General features: G+C 44.2%; 9 protein-coding genes and 1 non-coding gene across 10 annotated transcripts; 3 read left to right on the forward strand and 7 right to left on the reverse strand.

Annotated features, from left to right (window-relative positions):
- Nucleotides 1-1,007: 1,007 nt before the first annotated feature.
- On the reverse strand, nucleotides 1,008-2,415 carry yellow-g2. The gene is made up of 2 exons (XM_064696446.1): nucleotides 1,490-2,415; nucleotides 1,008-1,424 (listed from the first exon to the last, which is right to left on the reverse strand). The coding sequence occupies exons 1-2, from the start codon at nucleotides 2,355-2,357 to the stop codon at nucleotides 1,129-1,131; spliced, it is 1,164 nt and encodes a 387-aa protein (XP_064552516.1). The 5' UTR covers nucleotides 2,358-2,415; the 3' UTR covers nucleotides 1,008-1,128.
- Nucleotides 2,416-5,488: 3,073 nt separating this feature from the next.
- On the reverse strand, nucleotides 5,489-5,560 carry TRNAC-GCA (transfer RNA cysteine (anticodon GCA)). The gene has a single exon. It is a non-coding gene; the product is annotated as a tRNA-Cys (tRNA).
- Nucleotides 5,561-6,448: 888 nt separating this feature from the next.
- Nucleotides 6,449-9,558, forward strand: yellow-g. The gene is made up of 3 exons (XM_064696448.1): nucleotides 6,449-6,975; nucleotides 8,026-8,222; nucleotides 8,937-9,558. Exons 1-3 carry the CDS (start codon nucleotides 6,517-6,519, stop codon nucleotides 9,478-9,480), a joined length of 1,200 nt encoding a protein of 399 aa, XP_064552518.1. The 5' UTR covers nucleotides 6,449-6,516; the 3' UTR covers nucleotides 9,481-9,558.
- Nucleotides 9,555-9,968, reverse strand: obst-I (obstructor-I). Its single transcript, XM_064696453.1, has one exon. The coding sequence runs from the start codon at nucleotides 9,966-9,968 to the stop codon at nucleotides 9,555-9,557; it is 414 nt and encodes a 137-aa protein (XP_064552523.1).
- Nucleotides 9,969-10,153: 185 nt separating this feature from the next.
- Nucleotides 10,154-11,317, reverse strand: LOC135438226 (uncharacterized). Its single transcript, XM_064696454.1, has one exon. It carries the CDS (start codon nucleotides 11,315-11,317, stop codon nucleotides 10,211-10,213), a length of 1,107 nt encoding a protein of 368 aa, XP_064552524.1. The 3' UTR covers nucleotides 10,154-10,210.
- Nucleotides 11,318-11,401: 84 nt separating this feature from the next.
- LOC135438188 (uncharacterized) lies at nucleotides 11,402-12,923 on the reverse strand. The gene is made up of 2 exons (XM_064696411.1): nucleotides 12,410-12,923; nucleotides 11,402-12,339 (listed from the first exon to the last, which is right to left on the reverse strand). Exons 1-2 carry the CDS (start codon nucleotides 12,437-12,439, stop codon nucleotides 11,482-11,484), a joined length of 888 nt encoding a protein of 295 aa, XP_064552481.1. The 5' UTR covers nucleotides 12,440-12,923; the 3' UTR covers nucleotides 11,402-11,481.
- Nucleotides 12,924-13,091: 168 nt separating this feature from the next.
- Mul1 (Mitochondrial E3 ubiquitin protein ligase 1) lies at nucleotides 13,092-14,482 on the forward strand. Its single transcript, XM_064696410.1, has 4 exons — nucleotides 13,092-13,280; nucleotides 13,340-13,923; nucleotides 13,986-14,193; nucleotides 14,249-14,482. Exons 1-4 carry the CDS (start codon nucleotides 13,176-13,178, stop codon nucleotides 14,366-14,368), a joined length of 1,017 nt encoding a protein of 338 aa, XP_064552480.1. The 5' UTR covers nucleotides 13,092-13,175; the 3' UTR covers nucleotides 14,369-14,482.
- Nucleotides 14,236-16,937, reverse strand: LOC135438183 (FGGY carbohydrate kinase domain-containing protein). The gene is made up of 7 exons (XM_064696407.1): nucleotides 16,876-16,937; nucleotides 16,250-16,709; nucleotides 15,327-16,186; nucleotides 15,117-15,267; nucleotides 14,989-15,063; nucleotides 14,708-14,926; nucleotides 14,236-14,646 (listed from the first exon to the last, which is right to left on the reverse strand). The coding sequence occupies exons 2-7, from the start codon at nucleotides 16,433-16,435 to the stop codon at nucleotides 14,497-14,499; spliced, it is 1,641 nt and encodes a 546-aa protein (XP_064552477.1). The 5' UTR covers nucleotides 16,436-16,709; nucleotides 16,876-16,937; the 3' UTR covers nucleotides 14,236-14,496.
- Nucleotides 16,938-17,161: 224 nt separating this feature from the next.
- Nucleotides 17,162-17,959, forward strand: Pop5 (POP5 ribonuclease P/MRP subunit). The gene is made up of 3 exons (XM_064696413.1): nucleotides 17,162-17,303; nucleotides 17,376-17,613; nucleotides 17,682-17,959. The coding sequence occupies exons 1-3, from the start codon at nucleotides 17,284-17,286 to the stop codon at nucleotides 17,859-17,861; spliced, it is 438 nt and encodes a 145-aa protein (XP_064552483.1). The 5' UTR covers nucleotides 17,162-17,283; the 3' UTR covers nucleotides 17,862-17,959.
- Papst2 (PAPS transporter 2) lies at nucleotides 17,872-19,523 on the reverse strand. The gene is made up of 2 exons (XM_064696409.1): nucleotides 18,206-19,523; nucleotides 17,872-18,145 (listed from the first exon to the last, which is right to left on the reverse strand). Exons 1-2 carry the CDS (start codon nucleotides 19,255-19,257, stop codon nucleotides 17,989-17,991), a joined length of 1,209 nt encoding a protein of 402 aa, XP_064552479.1. The 5' UTR covers nucleotides 19,258-19,523; the 3' UTR covers nucleotides 17,872-17,988.
- Nucleotides 19,524-19,563: the final 40 nt, after the last annotated feature.

The raw sequence follows: 19,563 nt of genomic DNA on the forward strand, positions 1-19,563 counted from the left end.
TGAAACTTCGAACTCATATAAAGATCTATTCTTTTCAAAATAAAAAACTGTTGAGCCAGCCACAGCACCAAAGTATAAAAAACTCTGCCCCAAATATTGCATTTATGTAACCATATTTGGTTGTCGACAATTTTTGGTTAGAGTTCAAATGTAGCCCGCATTCTTGTATATGAAAATATGCACGGCTTGCAATATTTTCAGTACAACGAGCAATTCCAGATTGAAAATTGAATTTTTACCAATAAAAGTCTAAAAATGTACAAAATAAAAGCCAGGTATAAATGACAGCCTGTGATTAAAATTGTGGAAAACCAGCATTGCGAGCCGAAACCCAAATTGTTTAAGAATTGAACCCAACAAAACGTCAAATATAATAATAAAATTAATATTAATTGTAATAATAATGGTAATATTAATGACATATAAAATGAAAAATAACAGTCTCTCTTTAAGTTGCATTTATTGTGGCACAAAGTTGAATGACCCCTAAAGAATTACCTAAAGCTGCAATTTCGGTATATGTAATCACATAAAAAGAAGTTGAATGTACGCATCGCATGACGACAATCGAGTGCGGGTTGAATAAACTCGTCTTCTATGGAATCAACTAAAAAAAAAGATAAAAAGGATAAAGATATCCTTAATGCGAGAGTTGAACGCACAATCAACCAATTGCTGCCCCACAGTGCTAAGACGAAGGGCAAGGAACTGCCAATTCAAATGTACAGCAGCAGAACTGTTTATTGCTTATCTAAGTTAACAACAACAACAATAAAAAAGGAACTTACTAAAACTAGCAAGCTTATGTACAGAATGCAAATCCATTTTAAGAGCCAACGATGGACTCTCGACGATTTTTCAGTTATGGCTGCGACTGCAATTTCAGAAGCTTTGTCACAAAGCCAGCGCAGTTGCAGCAACAACTATTGTGTGTATGTTTGAGTGTGTGTTAGTGTGTACTGGTATGTGTGTGCTAGTGTCTAGTATGTGTGTGTGTCTGTGTCTAGTGTGTGTGTGTGTGTGTGTGTGTGTGTGTGTGTGTGTGTGTGTGTGTGTGTGTGTGTGTGTGTGTGTGTGTGTGTGTGTGTGTGTGTGTGTGTGTGTGTGTGCGTGTGTGTGGTGCTGTGCCTACCAACAGCCCTGCATATGGTTGAGCTGCTGTATGGCCCCGCATCCGATACGATTTTGCATATAATCCGGAAAATTGCTTTGCAGCACCCGCATCGTATTCCGTTTGTAATCGGGCACGGCATGGGTAACCAACTGGCATGTCTGGCTGCGATAGACGGGCTTGAAGTTGGCCTCCGCGAACGTGGAGTTGGTGTCCCAGCGATAGACCTCCGCGTCGCCCTCGTTGCGGAAGAATATGGCCGAGCCATTGTCCGTGCCAATGATGACCATGCGGCTCGGTTTTTTGCCCAGATCTGCGAAGCACACACATGGCCTAATTAAGATCTACTTCCGGTGAATGGAAGCTGTATGAACTTACCCAAAATGCGTCCATCGGCCACACCGCTGCGCAGGTATTCGGATTTCAGGGAGAAAAGCTTGCTGGTGCTCAGATAGGTGAAGTAAAGCTCTGTGGAGCCGCAGTCGCGGCGTATTAGCGCTATGTAGAGCACATCCCGGGAACGACAGCCAGCGGATACGGCCTTGGGCAGCACAACGCGAAAACCGCGATCCGCTTGCAGATTGTAAACGATTATTGCACGATTGGCCGCATCACTGACATAGATGAAACAGCCGCCATCGGGCGCGTAATCCACCACCAGATACTGCAGACGGGAGGTGCTCGAGGTGAGTCCCTCCAGCGAGACTGTTTTCAGCACTTTGCCGGTCTTCACGGACATGGCCACCACTTTGGGCGCACATTTGCGCACCGGCGTCTCCAAGGTGTTGACAATGCCCGTGTCCAGCACCCAGAGCACCTCATTTTGATCTACCACTAGATCGACAACGGACTGCAGCGCCTTGCAGTTGCCCTCCTCCTGCAGATCCCAGCAGGGATATGGCTTGAAGGTCGTGGAGCAGGTGCCCGGCAGCACATTGGTCTTCACCAGCGTCGCCGGCACACCCTTGCGATAACGCGGCAGCGCCAAGTAGATGGTGTCCCCAATCAGCTGGGCACGCGTGGCAATCACATTCTTGGCTATGTACTTGCCGGAGCTTTTGAACAGAGACTTGGTGCTGGCACAGGGAAACTCAAACTGTCCGCCCGTCCATTGTATGGGCTGTGTATCGGAATGGGCGCGATCCGGCGTCCACAGTCCGTACTTGGTGCCCTGACCAAATGCGGTGCGTGGAGCAATACAGATGGCCAGGAGCAGCCCCAGCCCGTGGGCAAAAAAGAAACGCATCTCTATGCTTGAGTATTTGGGCGTATGTGGCTGACAATATATATTGACTGAACACCAAGTTAACCGAGTCTAGCGTCTTATATAAGCCATAGAAGCGACCAGAAATGCACGACGTGCTGCAAGCCAATTTCTCAGATTGCAAACAACTTTTTGGGTAGTGGAAGAACCTTGACGGCCTGACTGAAGAAAAAAAGCCAAAAACATACTATTCAAAAGTTGACTGTTGCATGTGTGTGCATGTATGCGTGTGTGTGTGTGTGTGTGTGTCTCCAATTGCATTAAAAATAATTGAAATACTTCACGCGCAGAAGCCACAGTAAAGCAATCAAAAGTAAGCACTAGACGACATTAGTGTGCATATATATTTTTATGAGAGAATATAAGTATATGCAGTCCATGCTGCGACTAATGAATATAATCACTCTCCCACACACACACACACATGCACAGCTGGAAGCTTGGGCCAAGCCAACTAAGTGCTTTCTTATTGCAAGCGCCAATCTACAGGATAATTTGAGCTAATTTCCAATATGCACTACAAATTTATTTGCCTTTGGGTAATTTTCCACAGCGAAACTGAGTTTAATTGGCATATTTGTGAAATTGTGCTTGAAAAATGACTAAGATATAATTTAAATGGCTTCTTATAACTCAATCCATATACGCATCAGCGCTCAGCTGCAATATTATTAATAGAGTTAACTTATCATGTGATTGCTTTAACTACATCAAATCCTACCACAGGCAACACAGCTGCTGCTTTCCCAAAGTGGGGGCATAAAAATAAGAAGAAAGGAAAATAGCTTTCAAGCAGCTCAACAGACAACGCCCGAAGTGTTTGCAACATCGCGACATGTTTGGCATGCCAAAATGTCAGGCTACGCCCGCATATGTATGTATTGCCAGTAAATCCCTCCCCCCATACTGCCGTGATTTATTTGCTCACTTTTCCCCTACTCACCACACACATTCCTCAGCTTGGTAGTATGGGAAAAAAATATTGATGACAAGCACTTCCGGGCTGCCTGCCCGTCTTGCCCCACATAATTTATGCAAACATTAGCTTACAGCCCGGAGAGATAAAAGACAACAACTGAATTGAGCACTGACCAACCCCTCGATTAGACACGGCAGAAATTCCTGCCTCCCGGCTATTTACCCTCCGCTTATTTGAACAGTTTTTATTGCCGGTTTAACGAGGCGTATACGTCATGTGCAGAGCCACTTGGCCAACGGCCATCGACAGTCCACAATCTGGCACAATTTTTGGACAGCACGAAATGTTTGTTTAAAATACTTCAAATATGCCCAATAAACGTCCAATTGAATACGCAAATTGCCTTAAATGTAATTTGATTTTTGTCTAGTTTTTGTTTTTGTATTTGTTTTTTTTTGTCGTTCGATACTTTCCTGTGCCTCTTTTTATAGGCGAAAAAATCATATAAATATTGACTGTGGTCACGTTTGGCTTTCTGGTTCTCTGTTAAATGGGTCGTTAAACTTGCTGGACGCAGCGATTTTTTTTCGTGCAGGGCCAGGGGCCAAAAATTCACATAAATTATAATAACATTTCCAACTTTCTGGCAACTGATTTCCCGATTGCATATTTGTTGTTTATCTAGGGTATAAAGGCGACTTTGGGTCAGTGATGGATAGTACAGTAGATATAAGATAAAATACAAATATATAAAGGTTGGACATTGTGAGCTGGCGTGTTGCTGAAAAATTAAAGCTTATATTATACAAATAAATAAAATGGGCGAAAATGATATGTATTTGCCTACTAAAGAACGAAAATAGTCCGTTTATTGCTGACTAATTTGCTAGAAGTTTCTTAAAAAATGTATTATTGAATGATATATTTTTTATAAATATTATTATATCAAATAAACAATTTGCGATAGACTCTTCTTCGTGCTTTCCATTTGAAGACTTTGACAAAGACCTATTTTCTAGGGTATTTAAACAATCGTGCACGTGTTTAGCATCAAATTGGTGGGTATTATTATTATTATTTTTTTGTTATTTAGCTTGCCGCATAATTTATGTGCCATGCTTTTGTGTTTGTTTTCGCATTCGCTTTCTGTTTCGGTTTTCTCGCTTTCTGGTTCTGTCTTTATTTGGCCGGCAAAGTTTTTATGTTAACGTTCGCTTAAAGTTCTTCATTTTCATTTGGGCACACACTCAATTTGTCGTATTAAATGATTTGCCAGAAATTAAGCACACAACGCGTTGTTTTAATTGATTTTCGCTTAAAAACGTTGCACAATTGAACACTGTGCACATGAAATATCAATTTTGTTGACTTGTCTGTAAATTGCAAACTGAATTATTTTTGGCATTAAAATGCAGACCATCACACATATGATCATATATGTATGTATATTTTCGTACTGTATTCATATTTCTACGCATATGCCGGGCCATATTTATATGACTTGCATTTTACACTAGCAGATTTTTGCTTTATATTTTTGCTGTTGTTGTTGCTTTTATTGGTTTTATTTATGAAAGCGCATAAATATTTATCTACGACTCGTGCAGCTCGAATGATGGCACAGACAAGCGAACGCCCACACATGCTACAGATGTCGATGGCTTTGTGTATTATAAATTTTCAGATTACCATCAAAAAAAAAAAAAAAAGAAAAAAGGCAACTTATGACAGTTTATTAAAATGAATTTCACACAAATTCAATCTGCATGTCATTTTACAATGTGGAGACTGAAGGCCAAAGACCGCAGCCCTTACGGAAGGGTCAGCTCTCTCTGTTTTGGCCAGTTTAAATTTAGCCCAAAGTTGTTTTTTTCCTTTTCTCTGCATTTAAAAGGGACAGACTGTAGCGTATCTTGAGCATAATTCAGTGCATGTGCTGTCCACAGACCCAGGACTAAACAAAGCCAAACAACTTCGCCCAGCTGGACCCGCACACTGTTTTTTATTTGCTTTTTGTGGACGCAAGAAAGAGAAAGGAATATGATGAGGCTGCGATGCTTATGTGTGGTCACGAATTGTTTACGACCCGCTTTTGCCCAAAACTCAGAGCAGAGGTCAACGTCACACACACCTTTAATGGAGCTCTTAAAATTGTTGTGCATGTGGAAAAGAAAAATAAATAAAAGTAAATTCCAGGGGGCACCCGGATTTGAACCGGGGACCTCTCGATCTGCAGTCGAATGCTCTACCCCTGAGCTATACCCCCATATAAAAAACTAACAGTTAGAGCTGTTTTTGTTATGAAAGTCTAAGATAAATAAAATTTTTAGCACAGCAGCAGCTCGAAGTGTTTGCTTATCAAATTTCAGAATTATCAGCTAGTTTAGTTCCACTGAATGTGGCAACATGTCTAGTTTTAAATTTCAAAAGAAATTCCTTTAAAATGTCTATCACATGGTAAAAGTTATCTCGACATTCAACAAACTTGACAACACGCTCAGTTTGTTGTTAAATATGGTAAAGAGCACATGTTTCTCTCACCTAACTACAAAACAAACTCAAAGTTGATATATATATATATATATATACAACACAGGCAAAAACTTTGCTATTGACACCAAACTACTCGGCAAGTTTGGGGCAAGAGAGTTTCGTCAGCCTTTAACATAGAAGGGCGGGCACTTTTGGCAGCTTGAAGCACGCTGCTGAAAATTGTTTTAATAAATATTCTCGCAGTTGCATGTTAAATTACATGAAGAGCAAGAGTCTGGCATGGGCTACAATTAATATTTGAATTGTGCAAATTGCACACGCGCTGCAAACATTTTTTCGCTGTTAACTTCCGCAAAGTGCTCTTGTGACGGGCTTGGGCCGGACAGCGGGTAGGGGGGAAGTGCCAGCATGGCAGCTCTGTGCGCTTCCGTTGTGTCACAAAATGGCGCGAAGCAGACGTGCTGGCTGGCCAGCGCAGCAGCCGTATGTGTGTGTGTATGTGTGTGCGTGTGAAAGTTGATGAGACACATGTTTCCTCATGTTCAGCAGACGACCTTGCCCCAGGGCAGACGAGCCAAAAGCACACGCGCCAAATGCCACAAATTAAGCATCGGCTATAAATATAAATGTGCCAAGCGGCGCAACAGTTTTACATAATCGAAAGCAGCCACAGACAAACCAGTTGCAGCTCCACATTAGATTCATTTTAAGCAAGTGTTCTATTCTTTTATGCTATATCAAATGGCTGCACTGCTGCCATTGCTGCTGCTCTCGCTGATAGCTTTCACCTGTGCTGCCTACAGCTCCTCGCTGGACGACGCCACGAGCAGCTCCAGTGCGAACTCAATAGGCGGCAGCAAATGCGATAAGAATCCGCTGGGCGAGCTCACCTTTCAGCTTAGCGGCAGCAATCTTCACTGGCCCTGTGATTCCACAAAGAACATTTATGTGCAATCCGGTCGCTATGTGCCCAGAAATGTGATCGTGACACGTGCGCAACTGCAGCGGGATTCGGCATTTGTGGCGCTGCCACGTTACAAGCAGGGTGTGCCCTTCACCCTGGGCAAAGTGAATCTGAAGAAGGGCGAGTGCTTGGCCAAAATAGCGCCATATCCCTGCTGGGCCATACAGGAGGAGGGCAACTGCCAGGCGCTGCAGTCCGTTGTCGATGTGGCTGTGGATCAAAATGTGAGTGCCATTAAATTTGTTATACATTTCAGGCCAACATGTGGCTCCACCGAGAGCCTCATCGTTTTACACACACGCACACACAGGTTAACAAGCCAATTTAGCCGGGAAAGCAATTTTTTTTCTTTAAACCCGAAACTTACTATGCAGTTTTTATGCAGCACATATGCATGCAAATGCATGTGCATAAAAAATATACGCTATGTTTTTTTTTTCTTCTTTTAAATCCTGGCTACCTTAGCGTAATGGCTTTTTAAATCTCATAAACAGAATGCATATGCCAAAAAATTTCCATAAAATGGAATTTTTTAAGCGACAACACAAAAAGCACAATCTGTGGATTGCCTCAGCTCAAGGTTTACAATTTCAATGAACCCCATATAACATGCCGATAATTGAACAGCTTCAATTTTAATTGACATTTCAATTAAGCATTTATCTTAATTTCTTATCAACACATGCGTTTAACAAATTAACAAATTATTTTCTGCTTCAGCTACTATCTTAAAGCTACAAAAGACTAAAAAATATTTAAAATTTTTCCAAAAACGAATGCATATAAATATCCATTTGTGTATACATCTCTTTTTTGTTATTTTATTATTTTGTTTATTGACGAGTTCATTTCCTTGATCTCTAATTTGTATCTCAAATTAAAATTTTTTTCAATTTATAAATAATTTCAGTTGCAGTTTCACATGTCAAATTTCTGCATTATATTTAAACAGAATTCAGCCAGCAATAAAAACAATGAAATATACTGTATGTGAATACATATTGCACATATACATATAATAACAATAACAACAATTGGCACGCGAATTTGTTTATTTGCATTTTGGCAATTTCACACAATTTACATGCATTGTTTTTGTTTTTAATTTGTTTTTGTTGCTGTTTATTATTTTTGCTGATGCGCATAAAAAATAAATTGATTGTGCCAGAGAGTTAACACATAAATGTTTGGACTCATAAAAATTCCAGCCATGTCTCACTTACAATTGAAATATTTAAAATGCCATACAAATTAACGCTTTTTATGGATTTCAGGGTTTGCTGTGGGCCTTGGATGTGGGCATTGTCAATACGCTCGAGCAGCCCATACGCCGTTGCAGCCCCAAAATTGTCGCCATTAATACGGCCAACAACAAGGTGGTGAAAAGCATCGATCTTAGCGATCTGGTGACCTCCGAAAGTCGTTTGCAGTTCATTGTCGTTGACTACTCCAAGGATAACAAGCCTTTCGTGTAAGTAATTTTAAGCCCAATTAAACAAGTCAGAGCGTATATCTTCGGTGCACGGAAGTGCAAATAAGCTACTTTTGCAAAAAAAAAGTTACATGAAAAGAGACCCCACTTGAATTTATGAGAATTGCATAGAAGGGCATTTTTAGTGCACATCTAACTTTATCCCGTTTACTCACTAAATCACTTTTCTTCTCCAGCTCATTCATCTCTTACTTAATCGCTCCCACTTCCCCTCTCTCTTTCTCCCTCTCTTTCTCTCTCTCTCTCTCTCTCTCTCTGTTTGTGCTCTGCCTATAATACGTTTTTAAACTATAGTAAGACTATGAAAACCGCCGAGAAGGGGATTTGCAAAAGCAAGAAGGTTTTTGCTTTAAAAGCGAAATAATATAGTTCTATATATAATAGTTCTATATATTAGAAGAATGATAAAACTCGAAATTTCTGGACAAGTACAAAACAGAAAAGTTTTCCATATAGAAACTCACATTTCGACTGCTTCTAAAAGTGTCAAGCAGAACCGAGCAGAAGACAAGTCAAGTGAATCATGTTCGAATGTTCCGAAATTGAAATCTTATCAGTTTCTTTGTTTCTCGATAAGCGCACAACTTGGGAAAGTTGCAGCGAAAAGCTCGACATTAAAGATTGTTTTAATCGAATTGTTAGAATTTTAACAATTTTCAATTTAAATCTTTCTTCTCTTTCTCCCACTTGCAGCTATGTAGCAGATGCAGGAGCTCGTAGCATTCTCGTCTATGATATTACGGGTAACAAATCGTATCGCATTGTATTGCCCCGCGCCACGGCTCCGACCAATGATGTGCTCTATGTGGCCTTGACTGCCAAGCCAGATGGCACCTCGACGCTGTTCTTCAGCTATCTGAGCTCATCGCGTCTGTACTCGATAAAGGGCGAGTATTTGCGTGTGGGTCAGGGCGCCGGCTCCATCATAGATGTGGGACCCAAGCCCTATGGCAAACAGGCGGTGCTGCTGGGCGCCGATGGCGGCACCTCGCTCTTCTTCCGCTACAAGGGCGAGAATGACATTTATCTGTGGGACTCGGAGACCTGCTTTAAGGCCTCCAATTTGCAGGAGGTGCAACGCGGCGGCGATTGTCGCCTATCCACGCAGGTGCTGCCGGGACACAAGCGCTTCATGTGGGCGCTCGAGAGTAATTTCCATGATTTCATATCGGATCGCACTGGCTGCAATGGCGCCTCCATTGTGCTGCATCCAGTTGTGCGCGAATGCGATGATTGAGTCTCCAGAGTTTCTCTTGCCTCATTTTATTAGTCATAAGTTTTGTTATTGTATAAATTAAAGTTTCCTAAAGCTCAACATATGCCCACAACACAAGTAAATTTCGACTCATCAAAGATCAAACCCTGGTCGCAGCTGAGTCGCTCCACAGTAGCACCCTTATTATTGCAGTGATAAAATCGATTGCAATCGGTCAAATCCGCAGCCAATCCCCAACGCTGGCACTTGCCATTCGTCAACTCCGCATCATTGCTGCCAGCTGGCGGCTGTCCATGACGGCACATGAGAAAGATGGCATCAAAGTAACTGCCCTCCGGACACTTTCCATCTATCAGTTCTCCATTGACGCAGTAGGAGTATGTGTATATTGATTCCGCCGGATAGAGCATGCCATTGCGGCAGACCGGCGACTCCGCAGCTAAAACTCCCTGGAAGTACAAGGTAGTTAGAGCTACCAATAGCAACGATAACAGGTTACGAGAATTCATTCTCAAGACTGTGGCTGGCGACGGCTTCCAGCAGCAGCTTAAATACTGGAGGTTCAACACATGTCTGGAAATGTTGGGGTATTAATTAAAAGATATGCACTTAGTTGGCTGCCGTTAAATCAAATACACGGCAAGAACCCTAATATATAATATGAAACTGGGAATTGTATATATATATATTCCACTCTTTTATTGATTTTATATTCACTTTCTGTATAATCTTTAAAACTTTTATCTCAAGCCTAGGCACGTTTTGGCATGCATACGGCACCATTGCCATCAAAGATGGTGCCCTCGGGGCATGTGTAATAGCTCAGTTCACCATTCAAGCAAAACAGATATCCATGTTCAGTATCTGCGGCATAGAGCTGAAAGTCCTCACAGGTCTCTTCCTCCTTAATACATAAGCTTTCAGACAGATCGAAGTAATAGCCTACGGGGCATTTCTGATAGATTAGCGTACCGTCGAAACAAAAATTAAAACCATATTTTGTTTCTGCAGGATAGGACAAGCCATCCTGACATATCTGCGAATCCTTAAGGCACGTTCTTGCGATAGCATCGAAGTTGTGGCCCAATGGACAGCTTTCGTAGGACAGATCTCCATCGGTGCAGGAGAAGTAACCGTTGATCGTATTTGCCGGATAGAGAATACCCTCCTGGCAGGTCGACAACATCTGAGCTGGCGCAATTCTCTGCGAGCTAATAGGCCTAATGCAGCTGTGGCCATTGAAAGTGTAACCATCGCTGCATTTCATCATCAGCGGATAGAAGATGTCCTGGCCGCCCTGTTTATCCTTTTGGCAGACATAGTAGTAGCTGCTGTTCGCGGCCCAGGCGCCTGTCTGGCCCACATAGCTGCAGGAGTATTGCTTCTCCGTGCACTGCTCGCTCTCGCGGGACATGCTGCAGCTGTGGGTGAGCAGGGAGTAGGCGGCACCGTTGGTGCATTGACGTGGCGTGTCCACGTTCTGTTCGTTGCAATCGTGATAGCTGCGGCAGTCGTAGGGATCTGGGAATATGCCTGGCAGCTGGCAGTAGAACTTGCCGCGCACGGGCACTTGACACTTTGGCTGCCAGGTGCACCCAATTGTGCCCTCATCGCTGCAAAAGAAGCCGCGCTCCGTCTGGCATTCGGTCATGGAGATCGTTTGCCATTGGCCATCCACATGCGAGCAGAAGCCCAGTGTGGAGCAGTCGACGCACACAAAGCCAGCCAGGCGCACTTCCTGGCAGGGATTAGTCACAAGCTCGGCAGAATCAATAGCCAAGCTGCTGTTAACTGTGCCAGCCTGGCAACGCACTAGACATCCCAGCAGAAGAAGCGGCAACAACTTAGGAAAACTCATTTTAAAGACTGTTGGCTGGATGTGCTCCAAGCAGGTGCTTAAATAGCAAAAGATAAGCATTCGCGGCAGGTGTAAAACGCATAATTAAAAGATAGTGGCTGATGGTTTATTAAAGTCACAAGAGTACAAAGATTGACAAAATTCACTTAAATACTATTTGGAATTTAGCATGTGCCCAGCACACAGGCAGCTTGCTCCGGTCGGTAAAAGGTGCCGGAGGGGCACTCCAAGTGGCGCATCTCGCCGTTCACGGCCGAGCAATAGTAATACTTGTGGCAATCGTCCATATCGGCTATGAGACCCACATGTTTGCAACTGATCGGCATTACGTTGAAGCCATCATTATTGGGGTCCACAACGTCCGGCTGAGTTGTTGGCACCACTGGCAAGTTGTTTCCAGGACGGCACACGAAATCCGCAAAGATCTCGCCATCGTTGCAGCGATGCAGCGAGGGGTAAATGACCACGGTATCATTTAGATTTTGGTTAACCGTCGACTTGCACACGTAAAAGATATTGGGATTACTGGGCCAGGCGGCGACAAATCCCACCTTGGGACAATGGTACTGCGGTTGGGTGCACACGCTGCTCTGCAGCGTCATCGAGCATTGGCCGGTCCGAGCATCGAAGGCTTTGTCATTGCCACAATCGACGGCGGCAGCGACCAGGGTGGCGCCGACAAAATAGCACATATGATATTTCTGGCAATCGTAGGGATCTGGAAAGATGCCCTGAGAGGTGCACTGAAAGTTGCCCACAATCCCAAATGGATGGCATGGGCCAGTGGCATTCGAGCACGTGCCCAGACGCATATTACAAAAATACCCATTGGCCACATCACACGATTCCACGGGTATATTAACCCAGCCATTGGAGTGTTGTACACAAGTGGCCAGCAGTTCGCAGGATTCGCAAATAGGTCCAGGTGTCTGACGGCTCTCACAATTGCTCGTTTCCCTGGGCTGGATGATGCGCGTGGTGACTACGGCAGCAGTCATCAAGTTGATGACGTTGAGCAGAACCTATTCGCAAAAAAAAAGAAAAAGTAATTTTAAAAAAATCGATGAAAATGAATCAGTTTAAGCAACTTACCAAGCTAAAATGCAGCTTATAGAAGGACATGTTGATTGAGTAAAGATCAATATAAATTTGGGCACGTCTAATTGCTGCAAAGTACTAGAATTGTCTGATTTGATAGCGTAGCTGGGAACTACAAAAACAGTTTGACTCACAACCCAAATATAGCAGACGTACAAAGGTAAAGATATCTTCTGCTCTGGCACTGGGCCGGGCGCCAGTCTTTATATCAATACGAGTGTTCTGTATGCGAGTGTGTGTGTGTGTGTAAGTATGTGTGTCTAACATCTTGCGAAAGTTTAAAGTTGGGCAAAGTGAAAATCGTAACCATTACAACGGCCAGAGATTACAAACGTATGGAATGCTGCGCTGCTGAGCAAATGGGTTCATATTTACACAGAAAACATTGTGGCAAAATCTAAGCTTAGAAATGGCTTTATGTATTTTATGCCAATAGCAGTTTCTAGTTTCTCAAGACAAACATGAAGCACTTAAGTTGTATGCGCACTTTAGAAAAATTAAATATTTACATATAACGGGTATAGTTGTTTTCAATTGCAACTGTCGTTCAAAATATTAAAAACGACCGCGTAATTTCATCGAAAGTAATCAAAAATGTGGCGTTTTTATCGACGCCGATTACAAATACTAGTTTTTTGGTATTTTGCTGAACGAAAATCGAATTTCGATTGAAATCTAGCATTTTCTAGTCGTGCTGTGCACAGGCACACCGACACATAACTTGCTCTAAACAGCTTCAATATTATCTTTACAATTTCTAATGGATTTCGTACACGAATCTGTAGCCCTTGGCGTCGATTTACTCATCCTTGGCCTCTGTGTACGCGAATATGTGAACTACAAGACCACCGCGAAAGTTTTGAGGGTAAGACTGGAAGTTGCATTGCATGCATAGTCATAATCAACGATTCCCGTTACTTGCAGGAGGCGCCACAGTACAATATTGATGGTGATCTCAAGAATATTGTATCTCGGCAGCAGGATAAGAAGATACCATATGCCGTAATACGCGGCACAGTCACGCCCATTGGCGTGCCATTGCGCAGCTCGTTTGTGCCCAGCGTGAGCGGCGTGCTCCAGATTGTGAAACTCCATGAGCATCGCGTTATGCGCGCGTTTGCCGGCTTTTGGGCCGAGCAGCGTAAAATGTTGCACGAGAGTATCAACGAGATGCCCTTTGAGCTGACCAATCAGCAGCATGGCGTGGAAATTATAGATGCGATGAGTGCCGCTGTGCTGGATGTGGACGTTGTCTACGATAACTATGAATCGACATCGCTGTCGTTCTTTGATCACATATTTGGCTTCTTTACGGGAGTCCGGCAGAAAGGCCTGCAGACAACCGAGCAAGTGCTGCGCGATGGCAGCTTCTTGACCGCCATTGGTGAGCTAGAAATGGACGGACAAACGCTGCGCATGCAGCCATCTAAACAAGGACCACTGTTCCTTACCACTGCCACAAAATCGACGCTCATTAAACGCTTCGAGGATGCCAAGTCCTCTATGCTGTAAGCCAACAAAAGGCCGCTTTAAAGGCTTCACTAATATATATGTTTGTATTCCGTTCAAGCTTCAAAATTGTGCTGTGCAGTAGCATATCCATGGTGCTGGTTGGCCTGATCGTACGCAAAATGTATCGCAAAAAGAAGCAAGAGCGCGAAGAAGCTAAAATCCGTAAGCGCCTAGAGCTGGAGCGCCGGGAACGTCGTGCACGCAATAGGCCACACACCCTGACCCAAGACCAGCTATGTGTTGTGTGCTCCACCAATCCCAAAGAGGTTAGCTAGTGAATCTGTGCAGTATGTGTCGCTAATTTGTGCTTTTCTGTTTCAGATCATTTTATTGCCCTGCGGGCATGTTTGCCTGTGTGAGGATTGCGCCCAAAAAATCGACATTTCTTGCCCTGTTTGCCGCAGCAAAATTGACTCCAAGGCGGCTGCGTTTATTGCCTAGTTGTGGATCCCAGTCAAGTTAGATCAAATGTACCTGTCTCATCACAAGTCTTTGTTACCGTGTGTGCAGTTTTACATATTCATAAAATTCGTTTCAAGTGTTGACCATTCAAAAGTATTGTGTGGAATCTATGCACTGGTTGCCTGCATAATGTCTCTATACTCCCGCTGATGATCCAATAGCTTTAGAAAGACTTTGTACTTTCGATTATGCAGATCCACTGTGTTGGCGTTCGGCATCAATAGTTGCCCAGTGCCGCCCATGGCCTTCGAGGCGCTCTATTAACGAGTTACGAGTTTAATTGATATAATTATAGTCGGGCACTTGTTCTGTACAAACCTCTAGGCTGTCATAGTGTCCGGAGGCAGCGGCGCCCAAGGCGGCCGCGCCCACCAATACCATTTCCTGTTCATCAGGAATCAAAGCAGGCAGATTGCAAATATCCGCATGGCATTGCACATAGAGTGGATTCTTAGCCAGGCCCCCGCAAAAGAGTAGCGTCTGAAAAGCGGCGCGCTTGTGCTGGTAAAGATTCTCGATGATGTGACGTGTGCCATACTGTAATTAGTCAATTATTATAAACACACAATAGAAATCGCACAGCGTCCAGATATACTTACAGCTAGAGCCTGCACAAAGGCCAAATATTTGATAGCCAGTGAATCGACACCTCGAGTCATGTCCAGGCCAGTGATCTGTTTGGATAAAGAGCTGTCTGTATAAATATAGTTAAGCTTCGGACACTTACTATGCCGCGCAGCGTAGGATCTGCTACGGGAGAGCGATTGCCATGTAGATCCGGCCACACATGGACATCCTGCGTCAGGCAGCTCAGCTCGCTCAGTCCACGTTTGGCTGCCAGTTCCGGCAGCAACTTGTTCAGATGCTGGTAAATGTGTCTAAAAGAAAAAATATATGTGTACCAAGATTTTTAATAAATTTATTTGACTCTACTAACTTGTCTCCGCCCAGCTTCTCCTTCAGCTCAGAATAGCTTTCATGCGTTTTGAGCACATGATCAAGCAGATGGCCGGCAATCGATTGACCGCCCTCGTTCAAGAAGTAACCCGGTATGATGGCATCTTGGTACGGACCCCATACGCCCTGGGCAAAGCAGGCATCACGTGTGATGCTCATATGGCAAGTGGACGTGCCTGCAATTAAAGCCATTTTGCCCTGCACATCGTCCTCTCCTACATCAGCACGGCACCCAAACATTCCCAATGCACCGGCGTGTGCATCAATCAGCGATGTGCTGACCACGGTGCCCTCGGCCAGGCCCAACTCTGAGGCGGCTTGCTGAGATAAGCCTTTGCCCACAGGCTTACCCGGCGGCTGCACATCGCTGCCAAGTGCCGCGAACTTGTCACGCGTCAGCTCCTCCAGATCGGCGCCGCGTAGAAAGTCAGCGCTCCAGCTGTGGGAGGCAGCATCATAGTTCCATTTACACACCACCGAGCAAAGCGAGCGAGTGTCCGTGTCTGTTGCACGCCAGGTCAGAAAGTCCGGCAGATCGAATGCCCGCCAAATGCTTTCATATGTCTGCGGCAAATTACGCTTCAGCCACAGCAATTTGGGTATCTCCATTTCCAGCGAAACCTGACCGCCCACGTATTTCAACAGCGGATGTTTGGCAGCATTTATCTCGTCCGTCTCTAGCTCAGCGCGATGATCCATCCATAGAATGATATTTTGTTCGGCCACGCCGCTCTTGCTCACCGTCAGGGGTGCTCCATTAGCACCCACTATGACCAGGGAGCAGGTGGCATCAAAGCCAATGCCCTTCACTTGCGTCTTATTGACACCGGAAATGACATGCTGCATACAAATCGCAAAGCTAGGTTAATCTTATCTCCAAACGCTTTGAAGGTTATCAGTTACCTTAACAACCTTACAGATCGCATGCCAAATATCTTCACTCGATTGCTCGTAGAAGTGCGGCTCTGGTGTCCAGGTTTTGATAACCTCTACCGCTTGCTGCTCCACTTGGCCTTGGGCATTAACTAGCGCTGCTCTCGCACTGCCCGTGCCCACGTCCACGCCCACAAAGAACGCATTGTTGGACATAGTACTGCTGGCTCCTGCTCTGCTGCAATAGTTATTTTTATTGCCTGCACAATTTGCGGTCAAATAAATGTTATTAAACCAAGCCCGGCGAACGCCTGACGCTGACTGATAAGAAATTCGAGCTGTCTGTGGAAACGTGGGACTTGTACCGGTTCGTGAAAGACCTCTCGCAAGTTGTGGTGAATATATTAGTTGTGTTGTGCCTGGGACCGAGGCGGAGGCTGGGCCTGTTTGACGCCCACCTATGTTATTGAAAGATTTAAGCAGTAGCTGCCTGTGCCAGCCATTTGGTAACTTAATTAAAGTTAAATTAAACATATTGATTAGTCTTTAAATTATACCAACTATCAAATTTAGCTTGAATTTAAAATCACAACTGAGCAATTTGACAAAGTCATTTACTAATTAACAACTGTTTAAAAAGCATTAAGTTTACTTACTGAAACTTCCTGCAGCTACGGTCGTCGCTCGCATACTGAAGACCCGTTCTCAAATGCGGCTTTACTTATGTATTTAAATATTTAAATTGTAAACATCCCGCGCGCATTCGCTCTCTCTCTCTTTCTCTCCCACTCAATACCTTTCTCACTTGTTATTTCTTTGTGCCATTTATCAATTGCAACAGTTGCTCTCTCTCTCTCTCTCTCTCAATACCTTTCTCACTTGTTATTTGTCTGTGTCATTTACCAATTGCAGCAGCTGCTCCCGTTATTCAAGGTCAATTGCTTTTCATGATCAACGCGTTTTGTTAGTTCTCGCGTTTAGTCCATCACAAATATGAGCTCAGGCTTTTTAACAGTCTGGCAACTCAGCGCCACATCTCATGTCTATCGCGTTGTTTGTTTACAATGGTGCGCATTAAAAATCGGTAAGTTAATTAAATAAATGATATTATTTATGACACACACCTCTAATAATATTCATCCTTGTCGCTTATCAGTTATATAGCCGTGCAAATTGTACCATATGCGCCAGTTAAGAGCCTGCGCCTCAACGACCATACGCTGACCAAATGCCTGCTGCAAAATATAGAGAAATACTACGGCGTGTACGGGCTGGGGGTCTTGGAGCACGGTTTCCGTGTGAAATACTGCAATGAGCGCACTAAAATTGCAATTATACGCTGCCTACATCGCGGACAGCGATATGTGTCAAGCATATTGCCGCTGATAACGTTGGTAATTACGTTAGATATGTAGCACGTGTCCGGCATTTAATTATACGCACAAATTAATATTTGTTGCAGATAGGCGACGTGCGCGCCAAATTCCGCACTCTTTACACGGGTGCCACAATCATACAATGCAATAAGTTTATAATTAAACATCAGCGACAGTTCTTGGACCGCATGATGGGCCAAGTGGCATCGGCCAAGGAGCGTCAGGATTTGTTTAAGCGCGTCATGGAGCTCGACATGGACAGATAACATGGACAAGTTAATAGCAAAATGATTTATGTATACTTTAGCATAGTGCATAGTTATCTTATAGAATATTGTTGTTCCAATTCGACTAAAAAGTTAAATTTAAGGTTTTTTTTGGTACACTCGATGCTTATACTTCAATAAGGAATTTGCGGCTCGGTGAACGCGATAGTTTCGCACTGAATTGCTTGAGCCTGTGCTGCAAATCCGTGAAGGTCAATTTGTTCTTCTTGCTGTAGACATTCAGATAAATACCCAGTACAACGATGAGGCCGGACCAGATGTATCTGTTAATAGAAAACATGAGTTTTACCTAAGACCAAGAGATTACCAAGGCATCTACTTACTGCACTGTGAAGGGTTTGCTGAAGAGCAGGAACGAGAAGGCTATGGTCACAGCCTTGCGTGCGGTGGTCACTGTTGCGGCTAAGGGAGCGCCGCTGCTCCTAACTAAAGCCAGCACAAATTGTATGCCCAAGTAGCCCGAGAGACTAAACAGAAAGCCGTAGCCAAACGTTTCCAGCGGATGCACCAGACAAAAGGCGAATCCACTGAAAAAGTTGCCGGTAAGCAACATAATCACAAACAAATAGACAAAGCCCAGTCCATATGAATAGAATACCACCTCGCTGCTTGGCGCTTTGTGCTCGCGCATAGCCTTCTCTTGGACATTGCCAATGGCTGCATCACACAACAGGGCGCCGGATATCATGGCGACGCCCAGAGGATTAAAATTTGGTGTCAGCTGCGAATCGGCCAGTGTGAACCAGGCCAAGCCGATGCACATAGCCATTGCGGCAGCAAAGTCAAGTGGTCCGTAGCGCTTGCCCTGTATAATGATGCTGCCAACAAGCACTGGGATCAGCTTGCAGCACTTAAAGATCACCTGAGTGGGATAGTTGAGATAGCCGAGGCTCGAGTTTGACAATCCCATTGTGCCCAGCGTCAGTGCAGCAAGCACAAAATATGTGCGCAGAGGAATGCATCGTGGTGCCGGCTGAACGCTCCAAATTGTGCCGCCTTGCGTTCGATAGGACTCCAAACGGCGCTCTACCAAACCAAAACCAATGTAGTAGCCAAACTGCACCAGCGTGAGAAACCAGCCATATGGCTTAAAGCCCTCAACCGTAAAGATCAGCTCTTGCAGATATCCATAAATAATATAGAGTATGAAAACGCCGGCACAACTGAGCAAAAATTGCGTTGTTCGATTGTAGTGGCTCAGGTCAAAGCAGAGAATGCGCACTTCTGCCGGCGGTGACTTTGACGCGGACGATGTTTTACGCTGAGTGGTGGGAGGGGAGGCGAAAGCGGAAGCCGCTGTCTGCTGCTGGCCATTGCCAGTGCCGTTGATGCTGATAACGTCGTGTCCATTGCCTGCTTGGCTATCACCCACCATTGTTCAAGTGGTCGGTCTCACTGTGTGAGTGTGCGTGTGTGCGTGTGTTTTTATCACAGTTTCGGTGTGTATTATTTTAATTACTGCCACGCAACGCTAACGTTTTTACGCATTCACGTTTGCATTGGTGCATATTTTTGATTACGCATTTCTCTTAGTTACATCATCACCATAATGTAACGCGGCATTTAGTAACAACTTTAGTTTTTAATAGTGTTTGCTACGGGTTTGTTTATTCTGATGTTTGTGGCCACTCGATAAATGCAGTTTTCGATCATTTAAACTCGATATATTATTAGTGTGTAG

Source organism: Drosophila montana, unplaced genomic scaffold (assembly GCF_035044405.1).
Source record: "Drosophila montana isolate Dmon_TW-CO22-7 unplaced genomic scaffold, ASM3504440v1 contig_3847_1, whole genome shotgun sequence".
In the NCBI taxonomy this organism is placed as follows: Eukaryota; Metazoa; Arthropoda; class Insecta; order Diptera; family Drosophilidae; genus Drosophila; species Drosophila montana.